At 39.2% G+C, this 19,402-nt stretch overlaps 2 protein-coding genes and 1 non-coding gene across 3 annotated transcripts; 1 reads left to right on the top strand and 2 right to left on the bottom strand.

Moving 5' to 3' along the window:
- Nucleotides 1-654: 654 nt before the first annotated feature.
- On the top strand, nt 655-19,396 carry LOC144237138 (uncharacterized). Its single transcript, XM_077770818.1, has 5 exons — nt 655-764; nt 2,099-2,191; nt 7,131-7,192; nt 12,856-13,009; nt 17,112-19,396. The coding sequence occupies exons 3-5, from the start codon at nt 7,178-7,180 to the stop codon at nt 18,791-18,793; spliced, it is 1,851 nt and encodes a 616-aa protein (XP_077626944.1). The 5' UTR covers nt 655-764; nt 2,099-2,191; nt 7,131-7,177; the 3' UTR covers nt 18,794-19,396.
- On the bottom strand, nt 5,347-5,665 carry LOC144237144 (small ubiquitin-related modifier 2-like). Its single transcript, XM_077770822.1, has 2 exons — nt 5,486-5,665; nt 5,347-5,413 (listed from the first exon to the last, which is right to left on the bottom strand). The coding sequence occupies exons 1-2, from the start codon at nt 5,629-5,631 to the stop codon at nt 5,347-5,349; spliced, it is 213 nt and encodes a 70-aa protein (XP_077626948.1). The 5' UTR covers nt 5,632-5,665.
- LOC144237147 (U6 spliceosomal RNA) lies at nt 8,780-8,884 on the bottom strand. The gene has a single exon (XR_013336774.1). It is a non-coding gene; the product is annotated as a U6 spliceosomal RNA (small nuclear RNA).
- Nucleotides 19,397-19,402: the final 6 nt, after the last annotated feature.

Genomic DNA, 19,402 nt, shown 5'->3' with positions numbered 1-19,402 from the left:
GCTGGCAGTCAGCACAGAGCCCGACGCGGGGCTCGAACCCACGAACCGCGAGATCATGACCTAAGCGAAAGTCGGACGCTTAACCGACTAAGCCACCCAGGCGCCCAAATCAGTGGAAAGCTTTGATGGGGGTAAATACCAAACTGCACGAACGTTCCCCACGGAAGAGTTTTGCATTTCGCATTCTAGCGTCCATCACCGACACTGACCACCCGGATTTTGCTTCATTAAAGAAGGAGCTGTCCTGTCCGGGTCTCAGTTGCCCCACGAGGACCCCCAGCCCCAGGTCCCCTCGCTGCTCCGCCTCCTTCGCTGGAGCGCGTCTCCACCGCCCGCTACAAAAGTTTTCCCGGGAACCGGGCTCAACTTGTGAAACACCACCGCTCCCAACAGAAGCGGCCCACCCCTCCCTAACGTTGTTCCCAGCCTGGCTCCAAACCACACCGGCGGGACTGGGAGGAATTAAAATCAGAGCCTGAAACCGCCAGGAAGGAAGGAAGGACAAACAAACGGGCCGACTTCAGGAGATTAACGGCGCACCGGGCAGGTCTCTGCGCTCCCAGGCTCCGCCCCCACTCGTCGCGTCCTTCACCTGCCTACGCACCGCCTCGCCACCCACGCGCATGCGCGATTTTCTGCACACCCGGAAGCTGACCCCGCGAAGAAACGTGCGTTTCCCGGTGAGGGAGTCTCCGTTTTTCTCGTTCACAGCAGTGGTCGCGCTCTTCAGTGTCTCCCTCTACCCCAGGTTTTGGGGTCGCCTGGTAAGATAAAATTATTGAACAGTCTCCTCCGTATATCCTCTTGCGGCGTGACTATAAGTCGTTCCGAGTCACTTGCTTGGGGCAGGTCCCAGGGTCTGTCTTCGTTTCCGGGTTAAATCGTTCTGAGGCAGTGTCCGGCCAAGCCTTTCCGCCTTTGGCCCGTGAGGACCCCGACATCCCTGCCGGTCACTTTCCTGCTCAGAACCTTTTTCTGACTCCGGATCTCCGCCATGCCCCCAACTCCCAGCTGTGTCGGGCACAGTCGTCACTAGGGAAGTGGATGCAGGCCCCTTGTCCCGCTACAGGGAGGGCAAAGAGGGGACACACGGCGGGGAAAGAGGCAAATACCCGGAGTTAGAGGGTCATCAGAAAGTGTGGGGAGAAAGGACGGCGGGGATTGAAACAGGCTGCACCAGAGCGGGGTCACACGGTTGGAGGAGGAATAGTGAAGGAGGGAAACGGAAATGGTCAAAAGGACAGCAGAGAAGCAAGGACACAGAGAGACTTACACGGAGAACAAAACACGTAGTGGGCTGGGTCGAAGCACAGGACCCAAACCCAGGTGAGCACTGAATTGATTGGATATGGGATATTACGTTGTGAAGTACTGATTTGTGGCCCTGTGACCTCGTTCATCAAAAACTTGGTAAATTTTTTCAGTTACGCAGAAGAGAACGAGAGTTGTGAAACCTGATGTTTGAGGCATCTGCACTTTCTAAGTGCTGCATCAGAAGATGAGTCCATTTGCAACCCCCACTCATCTAGAGAGCAGAGGCTATCAGTTATTGGGGAAGCCTTTCTGTAACCACAAGGTGCCTTTTGCAGCGGCCATTATTAACAGTACTGTTTGTCTCTCTACCCCACCCCCNTCCATTTGCAACCCCCACTCATCTAGAGAGCAGAGGCTATCAGTTATTGGGGAAGCCTTTCTGTAACCACAAGGTGCCTTTTGCAGCGGCCATTATTAACAGTACTGTTTGTCTCTCTACCCCCTCCTTTTTTTATGGCTCATGGCATTCTTTTATAAATTTGATGTGTATCCTCACACTTGTTTTGCTTTAATCTTAGAATCCATTGGATATCTTTTTAATTTCCAAATTATTTTCCCTCTTAATTTTATTGTTCAGTATTCTTTGATGTCTGGTAAAGAACAGGATAGCTTTTCATTACATATCCATTAAGGATGTTGATTATCCTTTAACACTAGTTAGCATGCTAATTTAATATTCAACAGTTCTCTTCCCTTAAATTATGTTTTAAATTACCGAGTGCTGAGCCAAAATCTCCAGAGAAGTAGTTGATCCCCTCAAGCCCCCTTTGTCTTTTCTGTACAGATGTTGAACGATGGGCTGGATTGATGTGGAACTTTGCTCCAGCAGAGCGCATCTGTTCATGGTGCAGAGATTGCTCAGAGCTCATCCCCAAAGGTGACCCTTTTTCATGTTTTCCAGGACTAGTAACTATTTGTAATGTCATAACAGTTTTTCTGGAAAAGAGGAATTAAGTGCTTGAGTTTGAGTAAGCCTATAAAAGAGAAGCTTATCTTGTTTATGAATATTAAAGGTAATCTGGAATTAGGAAAAGCCCTTTCTGCTTAACACTGTCCAGGCCACCGTTTCAGAATTTACTTACACCCAGTTCTGCTCACTCAATTCAGACTTCTTTTTTTTTTTTTTCTTTTATTCCACAAACAAGTTGGATTTACTGGGAATAAATGAATGGTTTAACATTTAAAAGGCAGTAATGTAATCAGTCCATCACATTAACAGGAAAGAAGACTATATGATCATCACAATAGAGGCAGAGAAAAATCTTAAGAAAATTCAACACTTATTCATGTGAAAAAATCTTGGAAAACTAGGAATTGAAGGAAAATTTCTTAATCAGATTAAGGGTTTTTAAAACATTCCCAGCAAAAGACATGTTAATTGTGAAATATTGGAAACTTTCCCTCTGAGATCAGAAATGAGACCTGGTTGTATTACCATTTCTAATCACACTTGTACTGGATATCTTAGAAGATAAATTAAGAAAGAAAAATGGATCAGGGCGCCTAGGTGGCTCAGTCAGTTAATTGTCAGACAGTTTTGGCTCAGGTCATGATCTCATGATTTCGTGAGTTGGAGCCCCACGTCAGGCTTTGTGCGGACAGTGCAGAACCTGCTTAGGATTCTCTCTTTGCCCCTCTCTTGCTTGGGCCATCTCTGTCTCTCTCAAAATAAATATATAAACTTTAAAAAGGTTAAGAAAGAGAACTGGATCTTACAAAGATTGGAAAAGGAAGAAATAAATGTTTCATTATTTACAGATGACATGGCTGTGTTTTGGAAATTCTAAAAGTATTTACCAAAAAAAATTAGAATAAATAAATAAGTTTAGCAAGTTTGCCTGATATAAGGTACTGTATATATTGGTTAGGGTTCTCCAGTAAAACAGAACGAATAGGATATATTTAGGAAAAGATGTATTGTGAGGAATTGGCTTACACAATTAGGGACATTGTGAAGTTCCATAACCTGCCATCTGCAGGCTGCAGACCCAGGAAAGCCGGTGGTATAATTCAGTCAGTCTGAAGGCCTGAGAGTGAGGATCCAGGCCAGCAGGAAAAGATTGATATCCCGGCTCAAGAAGTCAGGTAGGAAGGGCTCAATTCTTCCTTTGCCTCTTGGTTTTATTCAGGCCCTACACAGATTGGGTGATGCCAGTCCACACTGTGGAGAGCAAACCACTTTTTTGGTCTGCCTATTCGAATGCTTATTTCATCCAGAAACACCCTCACAGATACATCCAGAAATAATGTTTAGTGAAATATCTAAGCACCCTTTGATCCAGTCAGCTTGACCCATAATCATCATAGTACACAAAAATGGTTTGTATTTCTGTACATTAGTGATGTGCAGAAAATAAAATGAAAAATAATACCATTGGCATTATGTTAAAAAAATTATCAAGTATTGGGGATTAAAATTAACAAAAGATTGCAATACTTGTAGAAAGAAAACTACAAAAGCATTGAGAGAAATTAACAGAGACCTAAAAAAGAGAATTGTACACTGACCATGGATTAGAGGACTATATTTTAAAAATGTTTATTTCCCATAACTTGATCTCTGATACAAAGTAATAATCCCATTAGGCTTTTTAAAGTGGAAATTGACAAAGGGATTCTAAATTTTACATAGAATTGCAAATGGCAATAATAGCATTAAAATCTTGTAGAAAAAGTTTGATGACTTACAGAAATCAAATTACTTTACAAAGCTGTAACACTTTAACCAATGTATGATTGTTGCAAATACAGAAGAATTGAACAATGTAGAGTCTGAAAAATAGACCTACATGTATACTGTCATTTAATTTATGATAAAAGACAATCCATTATAATGCAGCAGGGAAGAAAATGGTCCTTTTGGTAAGTGGCTCTGGATCACCTGGGTTACCCAGTAAATCCAAATGATCCTTTGCATCTATTTCAAACTATATGCAAAATTTAATTCCAATGGATCATAGATTCAAAGTAGAAGGTGAAACAAATGAAAGCTATTGAAGATAATATAGGATAATGTCTTAATGACCTTGATATAGTCAAGTATTCCTTAAAAAGAACACAAAAAGCACTAATCCTAAACAAAAAAATTTATTCCACTTTATTAAAATTAAGACATTATTAAGAGAGAGGCAAGTCACAGAATGGGAGAAAATATTTTCAATATCTGTATCTGAGAAAGGGCATAGATTCAGAATTGATAAAGAACTACAAATCAATAAGGATAAAGGCAACCCAATTTTTTTTTTCATTTTAAACAAGGAGTTTATTTAAACAAGACCGAAAGGTAAGCTATCTAGGATTCATTTTTTATCCCTACTTATTTTTTTTAATGTTTAGTTTTGAGAGAATGTGAGAGTGAGTGGGGGAGGGGCAGAGAAAGGGAGACAGAATCTGAAGCAGACTCCAGGCTCTGAGCTATCAGCACAGAAGCTTGAAACAGGGCTTGAACCCACAAACCGGGAGATCATGACCTGAGCTGAAGTCAGACACTTAGCTGACTGAGCCACCCAGGTGGCCCCGTTTTTTTTTTTTTTTTTAATCTATACTTAAAAGACAGATTGCCCTGTATTTAACAGATACATACAAAGAGTTACAAACTTAGTTTTTCAATGATAAATGAAGAACATTTAAATTCTTCAGTCTAACAAGTTATGCAGGGGTTTTTATGTTGCTCTTTTTTTTTTTTTTTTTGGTTAAACTGTGATTATAAACTAGATTATAAAGAGCTAAATGAGCATGCACTAATGGAAAAAGGGGGCATTTTCACAGAAACGAGGTACTTGCCCTATCTCATCTCCATTTGATGTCAATCAAAACATATTGGCCATTTGGTTAAAAAAATGCAATATGTTTGTGCACATACACCGTTACTTTTATGTCCAGTAAATGAACAGGGAAGAGGAAAATGAAATACTAGAGAAAACTATACTGTAGTAGGATGTGGTAGAACCAAGTTGCAATTTTCTAACTGAGAATGTCTTCTTGGTCTGGAAGGTCTGGAAGAATTCGTGGGTAAAGTAGCAAGTTCCGTTTTTAGTAGACACCACCTGTGTGCTGCTGGAACACATCAGTTGGATCCTCCTCCATTTCGGACTGTGCAGTTGTGTCTATTTCATTCATTGGCTGCCCATCCAATAGGAACCTGATCTGCCTCATTGACAGACCGTGTCATTCACAGTAGGCTTTCATTAGTTTACTAAGTGGTGTGTGCCTCTTAACGTTAAACTGCACCACAGAATCATCCTGCCCTGCCACCTTCAAATTAATATGGTCATTGCTCTTAGTCTTGATGACTTCCTTGGGCTTTTCGTCAGCCATGGCGAGCACTGGAGTCTCCTCAGCTGCCGCTTCACAAAAGGGGTACTAGGTGCACACCTAATGAGCACACAGGTAGCACCGGGAGTGGCAGAAGAAAGAGGCAACGAAATTATTTTTACTGGCAAATCTGGAACAGCAGAGTGAGTTGGAAGTTTATTCCACCCGGGGGAATTATACTCCATTCTAACCCTCTTCAACCTTTCTTCCTTTTTAACCTGTCATTCAACCTCTGTGGAGGATGTATTGCCCAGCTGGTATTGAGCCTTAGGATCTCAGCAGCACAGGCTCCCCTGGGTTGAGTTCAGATCGCTGGTTATAGAGGTCAAGAAATCCCGATATCTGCTGTCTGCAAGCTGGGGAGCCAGGAAAGCCGGTGGTATAATTTCATCAAAGTCCAAAGGCCTGAAAATCATGGGGCTGATGGTTAAGTCTCAGTCTGGGTCTTTGTCTCCTTTTCCCCTTCTATGGTGTCAGGCAAGAACACTCCAACTCTGCATCCTAAAACTCTTGGTCACTTCCAAGAGAAAAGCATATTTTACATTTTTGCCAAGGCTGAGGTTCAGAGGTGGGGGAGGTAAGTCAAGCGGCCGATTCTGGCCCAACCCTCCAGCAGCCAAGGTGCTGGAGCCAGCCCGGGGGAAATCGCAGATGCTTGCAAGAGCAGAGGACTGGGCAGCGCCGTAGTTGCGTCAACTCACACTTCTTCAGTGTAACTTGGTAAAATAACTCCCCCTTTGACCCCCAGTGCACCCGCCTGTAACATGAGACGATAGACCAAGAATTCTGAACCTGAACTAATAAGATCCCTGAAATGATTTTCAAAATTGGGTGTGTTCCTCTTTGGCAGTTTTCTGGGAGAGGGTGTGCAGTTGTAATTGGAGGCTACAATGTGACCCAGTTCCAAAAATGATGGAAATCACTTAGAACGAGGCAGGAGCCTAGTCTTAGAAACAGAGACCTTCCTCTTTCACCTCCACCCTCTTTGTGTATCATAGCTAAATCTTAAAAATTTGATTGGGTCATCTTTTGACATTAAACCCTCTTACAGGCTTCCCATCACCATCAGGACAAAGATCTAAACTTCTCAGTATGGCTACCAGGGAGCTCTGGGCCTGGGGTGGCCCTTAAGAGTTGGTCAAAATTGATGGCATGCACAGGCTTCTGTGTCCTGCCTCAACCATTCCATGGATGCTGGCTGCCTAGGGAGGAGCCAAGAACTTGAATGAGGCAATTGTCTTTCACCAAGTGTCAGGTAGACAGAGGATAATGCAGTTGGAGTAGAATGTGTAGGTTTCAGCAGAGGAGGGCTTTGTGAAGGAGTGGGTAAAAAATGCATTTGGTGGCCTCCATATAGGACTTTCTTGTCTCCGCATCCTTCCTGATGCAGTGGGCAGCAAAGGACTTTTTTCCATACCAAGTTTCTCCCCATATGCCTATTGTGGCAGACGGTGGGATTATGTTGATTCGAAACATAAAACAATATACCTTTTGTTACACAGTATAACCTTACCTGGGAAAGAAGACCAGAAGAGGGAAAAAAGGAGGAATGGCTCTTTTCCAGGTAAAATCCAATTTTTCATTGATCATTCTTCTTCCTAATATGTCACACTTTGGCCTTGTTAATCTTCTCTGTCTTTGAGGTGTCCTGCCTAAATTGTTTACTCACTCCCAAGCCTTCTTCCAGTCTCATCTCATCTCCATGCAGATTCCATCTCACTGTGACCCAGTGAGAACCTGGGAAGATGCTCCTTATAGGTGGTCATGCTGTGAAGGATATTCTATGCAAGCAAGGAGTAGGATGGGGAGTAGGCTCTGTGGTGTCCGAGAGGTTGGGCTGCAACAATTCCTCAGAGACCCCTTCTGGATGCCCTTCAGGTCATATAAACCAGGATTAAAGAGATTACTATATAAGTGATGTATTAAGTGCACAAGTACCTGAGAAACCCTGGAAAATAAGTTTGACGGAAATTTGCTTCATCCGATTTCACAAATGCCTTTTGACAATAAAGGTGGGTCATTATGCTTCTGACTCCAAAATATTAATACTTTGGAATAGAATAGGAAGTTCAAAGTAGAAGTAATATAGAGGGTATTTTGTTTTAGTGACATAATTAGTTTTAAAATGTAGACTCAACCTACTTGTTTAACAGTGTCATAGACCGTGAGTCTGGAGTTGTCTCTTGTCCAGCAAGAGGGTGGATGCAGAACGGAATACACGAAAGGGTAATGTCCGGGAGGAGACAAGAGCCTCCAACAGGGGTTTCATTTCAGTATTTATTGAGCTCATAAGGTATTACACACATGGTAAACGTGAAGAAAACAAGATCTTACACTTGTGATTGTGGAAGACACTAATCATTAGCTTGTGTGTATAAGAAGCAAAGGGTCCAGGTGGGGAGGTGGAGTTTGTGATCAAAGTACAGCAGTAGATTGGTGTCAGATGGAAAGTAATTTCCTGCAGGTGATAAAACAAGTTACTACTGATCCCATTACAGTATCTCCCTAGCTAACTTCAGGCGCTTTCACCCCACGGTGGTGGCTTTTTGCCCTAGGCTTTTTTCTACCAAAGGACTTAACCTTGGGCTGGCACTTTTGGCCCTTTGTTATGGCTTTCTGCCCTATGCTTTTAACCCATTTAGGTAAGTATAAGAAATTCATGAACCTATTATCCGACGTACCAGTAAGTGTTCTTTACATTATTTAAAGCACATCATTAACATAAAGACCATGGTGTTCATTTAGGAACTCTTACACACTGCACATCTTTTAGATAAAACTGTTTATAATTTAGCCAGACATATGAGCAGAACTTTGTATCATCAGAGAGGCTGGTGCTCAACTGTCATTTTACAAATTATTGTTAAATTTTATTATTACTGTTTTTCATTAAACCCTCTAGTATATATTTTTGTGGTTCAGTTCCACACAGTGATGTAGTTTAGAAACTAAGAAGTAAAATATCCCCTTTCTGTCATATCTTTCCATATCACTGATTGTCTTTTCAGGAACCTGGTTTCTTTAGTGCAAATCTTCTAAAAGTTCATTTAAATATTGTAATGTGATAGAATATATTCTTCAGTAAATATTTAATCATGTTTTATTCTGCAAATGGAAATATTTACATACCATATGTTAGTAAACAAGAGATCACTGCTTTCTTAGATCCGCATTGGAGGATTCTCATCCTTGCGCAGGGGCCATGCTAATCTCTGTATCGTTCCAATTTTAGTATATGTGCTGCCGAAGCAAGCACTGGAGGATTCTCCAAATGAAGATACTTGGGTCCTTTACAATTTCTTACTGTTTCAGAGATTGCCATGGTGGCTGTTCCTGAGCAGCCCGACTTCACTACAGACATCTATGTATATCTGAAGATTGTATGTCTTTAAAGCATGATTAACAGGTTAATGATTGTCTTTCTGAAGAAGCACACACATTCCACTTAGTAAATAAAGATTTTAAATCAACTGTCTTGAACATCCTCAGCTAAAGGAAAACATGGATAGAACTAAGAAGTAGGAGAACAGTGTTTCAACAAATAGAAAATATCGTTAAAGAAATTATAGTAAAGGAATGATTAGAAATTCTGGAGCTAAGAAAGTATAAACACTAAAATTGAAAATTCACTAGAGGGTTCATCAGCAGATGGACAATAAGAGTAAGATTCAGTGAATCTAAACATAGGCTAACTGAAACTATCAAGTGTGAGGACAAGAAAGGGGAAAAGGTGAATAAAAGGGGGAGAAAAGAAAAATGACCAGAGACTAGGAAACCTTTGGGACACTCTGAAGAATACTGGTGTACACATAATAGGAGTCTTAAAAGGAAAGGCAGAAAGAATATTTAAAGAAAGAAAAGCTGAAAACCTCCCAAATTATCAAACACAACATACACATCCAAAAAACTCCGTGAAGTTAAGCTATGACAAATGCATGGAGATCCCTGGCAGTCACGTAATCAGTCAACTTTTATAAGGCAAAAATACAATGTGGAAAGTAGCAAGACAGAAAACTTTCATGTACAGGGCTTCTCAATAAGTTTAATGGCCTGTATCTCATCAGAAACTGTGAAGGCCAGGAAGCATTCTCATGACGTATTTAAAGTTTGAAAGATTAAAAAAAATCTACCAGGAATTCATGGTCAGACAAACTATGCTTGAAAATTGATATTGATATTAAGAGACTCCTTGATGAACAAAAGCTAAGGAAGTTCACAGTTACAGACTTAGCGTACATGAAATGCCAAATGGAGTTCTTCAGGCTGAAATGGATGGAAACTAGTGCTACATCAAAGCCATAGGAACAAATAAAGAACACTAGTAAAGGTAACTACAAGAGTAAATACAAAAGCCGGTATTATCATATTTTTGTTTTCTGACTCATTTTTCATGTGTGTCTTAACATACATATACATAAAAACAGTAAGAAAAATCTGCTCTTGAGTGTAGGAAACATCTGTTCATATCTTTTATGAAGTAGTTTTTGACAACAAGAACATAAAGGAAGACTGTGTAACAGCACTTGCTTGTATGCTGTTAAAGCTAAGTTAGTATCAATTGAAATTCAAATATTATTAGCCAAATATATAAACTGCAATCCCCAGGATAACCACTCAGAAAATAACTTGGAAATAAATAGAAAAATAAATAGAGGCAGTCAAAATGGTATGCACACACAAACATAGACATCCAAAGAAGGGAGGAATTATGAAAGAAAATATTAGATATACAAATAGCAGATGTTAGAAGTAATTCTTACTAGTAGCAACTTGGAATGTGCATAAATTAAACTCTTTAGTATAATACATAGGAATTGTTTTAAGTGATTCCACTCTATGTTTACAATGGCTCACTTTTTTTTTAAAGTATATTTATTTTGAGAGAGAGTGTGAGTGAGGGAGGGGCAGAGAGAGAGAGAGAGAGGGAGAATCTCAACCAGGATTGAGAGAGAGAGAGAGAGAGAGAATCTCAACCAGGCTCCACACTATCACTGTAGAACCCAAGGGTTTGAATTCATTAACTGTGAGATCATGACCTTAGGTGAAGTCCAGAGTCAGACACTGCATCCAACAAAAACTCAAACATTAGGATTGGAAAGGAACTTGCTCAGTCTGGAAAAGGGTATTATTAAAATTCCATGGCTAACAACATACTCAGTGGTGAATAACTGGAAACTTCCCCCTAATACCAACAGCAAAACAAATGTGTCCCATTTTGCCACCACAAATCAACACTCTACTGGAAGTTCTAACCAGAGAAAATACAGAGAAAAACCTAAATAAAATGTGTTGAAATTGGGGAAAAAAATCAAATTTTTCATAGCAGAGATGATCTTATATTTAGGAATAAAGAATCCTCAAACTTAGAGATAATGTATTGATAGAAGTTACAAAATACAATATCAACACTCAGAATTCAGTTGCATTTCTGTGCAGTTGCAACCAATCCAAAGTAAGTAAACAATTTGATTTACAAGAGCAAGAAAATAAATGGGAATAAATTTAACCAAGGGAATGGAAGCTTTATACACTGTGAAAACCAAAAAGTTACTGAGGAAAATTAAAGAAAACCTAACTATAAATGTCAAGATATCTGGTGTGTGTGGATTGGAAGACCATAAAATGGGAGTCTTCTCCAGAGTGATATAAAGAGTAATACAGTCCTCAGCAAAATCCCAACAACGTTGTTTGCGCAAATGGGAATCCTGATCCTAAAACTCATATTGAATTGGTAAGGACGCCAAGTAACCAAAATAAATGTGAGAAATAACAAAATTGAAAGACTACAATTCCCGATGTAAATCTCACTACAGTAACTTTGAGTAAATCAAAACTATAATTTCATCAGAGGCTAGAAATATAGATCAAAGCAATAGAACAGAGCACCCACAAATAAACCCATATATCTATAATCCATTCCTTTTTTACAAGTGTGCCAAAAACAGACAGTAGCACAACTAGATATCTGTGTGAGAATGAAATTGAAACTGCCTTCTCCCATATAAGGAAATCAATTCAGAATTGAAGACTGAATGTAAGAGCTAAAACTATAAAAGTTTTAAGTGAAAACATAGGGGTAAATCTTTATGACTTTAGAGTTAGCAATGGATTTTCATACATAATCCCAAAAGCAAAAGAGAAAAAAAGATAAATTGGTCATCATCAGAATTAGTCATGTCTGTGTACTGAAGGACTTTATCACATAAGTGAAACAGTCTACCAAATGAAAGGAAATAATTTGCCAATCACGTATTTCCTAAGGGTCTAGAACCTAGAATAAACGAAGAACTGGTACAGCTCAGCAACCAAAATATAAAGAACCCAACTTAAAAAATGGTCAAAGGATTTTAATAGATATTTCTTCATAGAAGATACACAAATGAAACCAGCACATGAAGAAATGTTCGATGAAAGTAGTCATTAGTAAAATGTAAAATCTAAAACTCAGTGAGGTATCATTTCACACTCACTATTGTAAAAACAAAAACAACAAAGTGTTGGAAAGATGTGGAGAAATTAGAATCATGACACATTGTTGTTAAAATGTTGTAGGTATTGTGGAAGAGTGTGGCAGACTCTAAAAAAATTAACCATGTGACCCAGTAATTCCACTCCTAAGAATATAACCAAAAGAATTGATAACAGAGATCCAAAGACTTAACTTGTACTAGAAAGTTCAAAGCAACTTATTAACATCAGCCAAAAGTGATTAACAACCAAATGCCCTTCAGTAGGTAAGTGAATATGGTCTAGTCCTGCAGTGGAATACTCTGCAGCCAGAAGAAAGGAAATGTACCCCTGATACATACTATATCATGGATGAATCCCAAATATTATTCTCTGTGAAAGAAGGCAGATGCCAAAGGTCTCATTTTGTTACCATTCCATTTATATGAAAAGATCCAAAATTGGCAGATCCATAGAGACAAAGCATTAGTGGTTGCCAGGGACAAGACAAGAGAAGTACCTGCTTAATGAGTAAAGGATTTCTTTTGTGGATGCTAAAAATGTTTTTTATCTAGAGACGTGATGTGTGTGCAACATTGTGAGTCCACTAAATATCACTGAGTGGTACTTTAAACTGGTTAATTTTATGTTAACTGTAGCTCTTCAAAATTATCTTTCATGGATCAAAGAACACTCCAGCCAAGTCTAATTTTGCTTCTCTAATTTTGTGTCAAAATAAGAACAATTTCCCTGTTCACTTGAACTGTGTTTTCATTGCAGGGATGGCTGACATTCAAGGATGTGGCCATAGAATTCTCTCAGGGGGAGTGGGAGTGCCTGGACCCCGCTCAGAGGGCCTTGTACAGGGACGTGATGCTGGACACCTACAGGAACCTGGTCTCCCTGAGTGAGGACAACTTCCCTACAGAAGTTGGTAGTTAATTTTAATGTGTCTTGCATTTTCTTTTGAAAGCCCCTGACTTGATCATAGGAATTTCAAATCCCTATTCTTAAGGGAGTGATTGCAGCCGTTTTAATTGAGAATGGAAAGACTTCATAGTGTGGCAGATGGACGCTAACTTCCTTTTCTTCAGAAGTTCTGCATTCCTGCTTGTTTAGGTGGTTGCAGAACTTAGCAGTCAGAAAAGCTTAAGGGAGGGAACTGGTGATGGGGAGCACTGGGTGTGATATGTAAGTGATGAATCACTAAGTTCTACTCCTGAAACCAATATTACACTCTGTGTTAACTAACTAGAATTTAAATAAAAATCTGGGAATGTAGGAAATAGGATTTAAAACCCCTTAAATTCTTAGTGAAGTCAAATTTCTAACATCTTTAAAGATAAGGCTCAGAGACAATTAAGTTACTTAAAGTTGCCTGGGAACAAAGGAAAATATAGTTATTGGAAAAGAATCAGATTGCTGCATATTTAAAATACTCACTAAGCATTCAGGCAGTCAGTTGACTAATTTTTGAAATATGTTCTAACCCACATAAAATGAATGTCCTTTCTTTGCTGAACAAAGAGCTGCAGATGTGTTCTGGAAGATCAGAGCAGACCATGTTCTGTTTTTCTTTATAAATGGAAATCTCTTCTTTAGCTGAATATCATCTCCATCATCTCTTTCCAGGGGAAAAGCCCTGAACTGTGGATAGTGAAGTGAATGTAGGGGGACATCCAGACAGGTGGGAATTATTGGGATGTGAGCACAAGTCACAGCTCAGATGGGCACAGAGTAAGAGGCTCCAGTAAATATTGTCTGGAAAGGATCTGTGGGAAAATACAGGTTTATATCTTAGGAGCCTTCCAAGGAAATCCTCCCCCACCCGACAACACACTTCTCATTCTGGTATTCAGAAGAGTAAATCACATGTGTAAAAGCTTAAACTCCCACTGTTAGGACCTACAGCACGGGTACCTGGCCCCTCTGACCATACTGGTGCCCTGTAGTGCAGATTCCAGGAGCTATTCACTTTCCATTTCCATTTTGTATCCTTGGGAGAACGTCTGAGAAGACAAACAAAATGTAAAGTAGAGCTTAAGCCTTTCTCTTTCTTTCCTGGACCATCCTGGCTTCTTGAGGTCCGGCGCTTGTGCATTAATAAGAGGAAGTCATGATGTGGTAATTCCAAAAAGTGAAAATTCAAAATTAGGTGTATTCTAAGTACAGCACAGCTTACTCCTATCTCTGGTTACCTTTTCTGTGGGAAGAACATGTATCATTCCATAGATGTGTATGGCGTTCCTGGTATACAGAAAGTACCATATTGCTATTTTTTCAGTTTGATGTTTCGGTTTTGGTTTTTTTGGTTTTAAGAACTCAGGAGGCAGCAGCAACTTTTGTTTTTAAGTGATCTCTGCAGCCAGCTTGGAGTTTGAGCTCACAACCTCGAGATCAAGGTTGCATGCTGTACCAACTGAGCCAGCCAGGCATCCCTGTTTTTTTTTTGTTTTTAATTTTTTATCACCTTCACCCATTTCTGCCACCGTCCTCTCAACTGAAAACCACCAATATGTTCTCTGTATGTAAGAGGGGTTGTTTTGTTTTTTTTAAGATTCCACATATAAGAGAAATCAGACTGTATTGGTCATGACCAATGCCTCTTAGCATAATGTCCTTGGGTCCATCCATGTTGTCACAAATGGCAAGATTTTGTTCTTCTTTATGGCTGGATAATATTGTGTTGTATATACACAACTTTATCCTTTCACCCATCAATGGACACTTAGATTGTGTCCGTATCTCAGCTATTATAAATAGTGCTGCAGTGAACATCAGAATGCTTCTGTCTTCTTAAGTTAGTATTTTTGTTTTCTTCAGATAAATACTCAGAAGTATAGTTGGTGGATCACACAGTAGTTCTCTTGGCTTCACCAATTTGACTTGACTCCACCAACAGAGGACAAATTGTTCACCATATCACCAACACTTGTTATTTCAAATGTCTTTTTGATAATTGCCATTCTAATAGTTGTCAAGTGATACTGTGGTTTTGGTTGGCATTTCCCTGATGATGGATGATGTTGAGCCTCTTTCATGGTCCTCTTGACCATCTCTAGGTCTTCGAAAATATCTATTCAGATCTTCTGCCCATTTCCTAAGTTGGGTATTTTGAGCACTTTTGGCCTGTGTTTTGGATTATTAGCCCCTTGTCACATGCATGATTTGCTAATATTTCTCCCATGTAGAAAGTTGCCTTTACATTTTGTTGAAAAAAATGTTTCTTTTGCTATGCACTTTGTAGTTTGATGTAGTCCCACTTACTTTTGCTTTTGTTGGTTTTTCTTTTGGTGTCAACAGTCAAAACAAAAACAGGAAAACAAAAAACACATCATTATCTAGACCGGTGTCAAAGAGCTCATTACCTCCTATCTTCTAGGATACTTATGGTTTAAGGTCTTGGGTTTAAGTATTTAATCCATTATGAGTTAATTTTTGTGTATGGTATCAGACAGTGGTCCAGTTTCAGTCTTTTGTCTGTGGCTTTCAACTTTTCCCAAACCATCTATTAAAGAGATTGTTCTTTCCTCATTGTATAGTCATGTCTCCTTTGTTGTAAGTTAATTGACCATGTGTGTGGGTTTATTTCTGGGCTCTCTTCTGTTCTGGTGATCTATGTGTTTATCTTTATGCTAATTCCGTACTGGTTTAATTACCACAGCTTGGTAATCAGGAAATGTGATGCTTCCAGGTTTGTTCTTTTTCCTCAAGATGCTTTGGCCTTTCACGGTCTTTTGTGGTTCCATACACATTTTAGGATTTCTCTATTTTGTGTGTAGGTTTTTAGGGGGACATAAATTTTCAACTTATTTGTGTAAATACCAAGGAGTGTGATTGATAGATCATATTTAAGAGTATGTTTAGTTTTGTAAGAAAGGGCAAACTGTCTTCCAGAGTGGTGTACCATTTTGCATACCGATCAGCAATAAATGAGAGTTCTTACTGCTTTACATTCTTACTAGTATTTGTGTTAGCATTCTGGATTTTGGCCATTCTCATAAATGTATAGTGATATCTCATTGTTATAACACATTTATCTCAATTAAATTTGTTTTTTAATTTTTATTTATTTTAGAGAGACAGAGCATGAGTGGCATGAGCGGGAGAGACACAGTATCTGAACCAGGTTACAGGCTCCAAGCTGTTAACACAGAGCCCATTGTGGGGTTTGAACCTATAAACGGTGAGATCCTGACCATAGTCAAAGTTACACACTTAACCAACTGAGCCACCCAGGCACCCCTGTGGCAGTCTTTAATCTGAGTATTTGCGATATCTTGAGAACACTGCTTTAGTCACAGAAATATCATTAACTTGATTGGCTGTAGCTTTTTTATGTAACGATACATTATTTTGGTGAGCTTGGGTGGCTCAGACGGTTAAGCGTCTTACTCTGGATTTTGGCTGAGGTCATGATCTCACAGTTCCTGAGTTCGAGCCCTGCATTGTGCAGTGCACTTACAATGTGAAGATTGCTTGGGATCTCTCTCTCCCCCTGCCCATCCTCAGTTCTCAAGCTCACTCTCGCTCTCTAAGTAAATAAAGTTCAAAAGAAAACATTCTTGTATGTGTCTCCTGGAACACATATATATTATGTAATTCTTTTGAATGTATACCTAGAAGTGGAATTCATGGTATATTTAGTTTGATAATTTTTAGAGCAAGTACTGAAATAGATGTAAGCCTACAGTCTTCCTGTAACACCCTACTGTCTCCCTGTTGAATGTTTTCCACTTTTATTTCATATCTATAGTATAAGTTCTTACAGGATGAGTCAATATTATGTCTGTTGCTACATCAGTTGCTGTTTCTAAGGTTAGGCTTTGAACTTAATAACACAATCGTATTCCTGTAGATGTGGAAGTATTAATACTATCCCCACATTTACAAAAAGAAACTTAAAAACATTGTATTTAACAATAGTGTTTGAAGAACATGGTTGAGAAACTTCCTGAGTTCAGTGTAAAGTATTATTTTGGTGTGTAATTATGTAATTTACTATGAAGTATTTACTTTCCAACTCTGTTTGATAGGAAGTACTTCTGCTGTATTTGCAATCAAGGAATTATCACCAATAGAGGACATTAATAAAGGAGAATTTTACCACTTAGTGATATTGGAGAGAAATGAAAGCCATGGTATCAAGGACTTTGATCTCAGGAAAATCTGGGAAGATAGGCAGGAGTTTGAAAATCAGTGGGGATATGATGCAAGAAATTACAAACAGGTACCTTTGACCCATAACAAAAATGTCACTTGTAGAATGGACCAGCAACTTAATCAGTCCTCAGTTACTCTTCCTGAAAAGCAGAGTGTTTCTGTGAGAGAAAATACATACCAGTATTTGATGCGTGATGAGCCATTTGTAAGGACTTTGTTAAAACTGGACAATAACATAAGTGATGCTGGAAACTGCTTGGAAAATACAATTGGATTAAGTTTGCAGAAACACCTGGCTGAACAGCAGAGATTTCACAGTGAGGAGAACATGTATGAATGTAATCCAATTGAGAAGTCTGTCAGCAATGGTTCCTCGGTTTCACCACTTCAAGGAATTTCTCCCAGTACCAAAAACATTTGGAATAAATCTAGGAAGATTTTAAAATATCATTCGTTATGTGCACAAGCCAGGAGAGCATACACTAGAGGAAAATCTTACAAATGTGATGACTGTGGGAAGGCTTTTAGCAAAAGCTCAAACCTCATGAGACATGAGAGAATTCATTCCGGACAGAGACCTTATAAGTGTAATGACTGTGGCAAAACTTTTTCAGAGCGCTCACGTCTTACTCGACATATGAAAATCCATACTGGAGAGAAACCTTACAAATGTAATGAATGTGTCAAAGCCTTTAACCGGGTTTCAAGCCTCACCAGACATCAGAGAGTCCATACAGGAGAGAAACCATATAAATGTAATATATGTGGCAAGGTCTGTAGTCAAAATTCAAATCTTGCAAATCATCAGAGAATGCATACTGGAGAGAAACCTTACAAATGTAATGAGTGTGGAAAGGCATTTATCCATCGTTCACAGCTTTGGAGTCATGAGAGAGTTCATACTGGAGAGAAACCTTACAAATGTAGTGAATGCAGCAAAGCCTTTTCTGAGCGTTCAAACCTTACTCAACATAAGAAAATCCATACTGGAGAGAAACCTTACAAATGTATTGAGTGTGGCAAAGCTTTTAAGCAGTGCTCACACCTTATTAGACATCAGAATACACATCGTGGAGAGAAGCCACACAAATGTGATGTATGTGGCAATGCTTTTATCCAAAGTTCAAGCCTTATGGAACATAAGAGGATCCATACAGGAGAAAAACCATATAAATGTAGTAAATGTGATAAAGCTTTTATCAGACGTTCACACCTCTTGGGTCATGAGAGAACTCATACTGGAGAGAAACCTTACAAATGTAGTGATTGTGGCAAAGCCTTTGCTGAGCGCTCAAATCTTACTCAACATAAAAAAATCCATACTGGAGACAAACCTTACAAATGTAATGAGTGTGGCAAAGCATTTACCCAATTTGCAAAGCTTAGTAGGCATCGGAAAACACACACTGGGGAGAAACCACACAAATGTAATGTGTGTGGCAAGGCCTTTACCCGAAATTCAAACCTTGTGGAACATCAGAGAATTCATACAGGAGAAAAACATTATAAATGTAATAAATATGATAAGGTTTTCACCAAACGTTCAGGCCTTTAGGTTCATGAGAGAACTCATACTGGAGAGAAACCTTACAAATATACTGAGTGTGGCAAAACCTTTAGGGAGCACTCACATCTTACTCAGCATGAGAAAATCCATACTGGAGAGACACCTTACAAGTGTAATGAGGTGGCATTACTTTTACTCAATTTCCAAAACTTATTAGGCATCAGAAAATGCATAGTGAAAAGGAAGAATATTAACCTCATATTTGTGGCAGTGCTTTTATTCATAGCTCAAACTTTGGGGATCATCAAAGAATTCATAGTATAAAGAAACCTTGCAAATAAAATGAGCCATTGTTCAAGACTTACTCAACATCAGAGATTCCATCATGGAATCGTGGGAAAACTTGTAACCAGGGTCCACACCTCACCTGATATCAGAAACAAGTCTCAGAAAAAAGCACACAAAAGGGATATGGCAAGGCTTATCCAAAGCTTATGATACCTTGTGGAACTCAGTTTTTACTAGAGGGAAACCTTATAAATGTAATCAGTGTGATCAGGTGTATAGAAAAAATGTACAAATTGGAGAGGGGTGAATGGGATGAAGAGGTACAGACTTTCAGTGATTAAAAAAAACACATTTTTTTTCCAACTTTGT

Source organism: Crocuta crocuta, unplaced genomic scaffold, assembly GCF_008692635.1.
Source record: "Crocuta crocuta isolate KB4526 unplaced genomic scaffold, BGI_CrCroc_1.0 scaffold136, whole genome shotgun sequence".
NCBI classification, from domain to species: Eukaryota; Metazoa; Chordata; class Mammalia; order Carnivora; family Hyaenidae; genus Crocuta; species Crocuta crocuta.
Note: the sequence above shows the minus strand (reverse complement) of the source record. Positions and strands in the feature narration are given on the sequence as shown.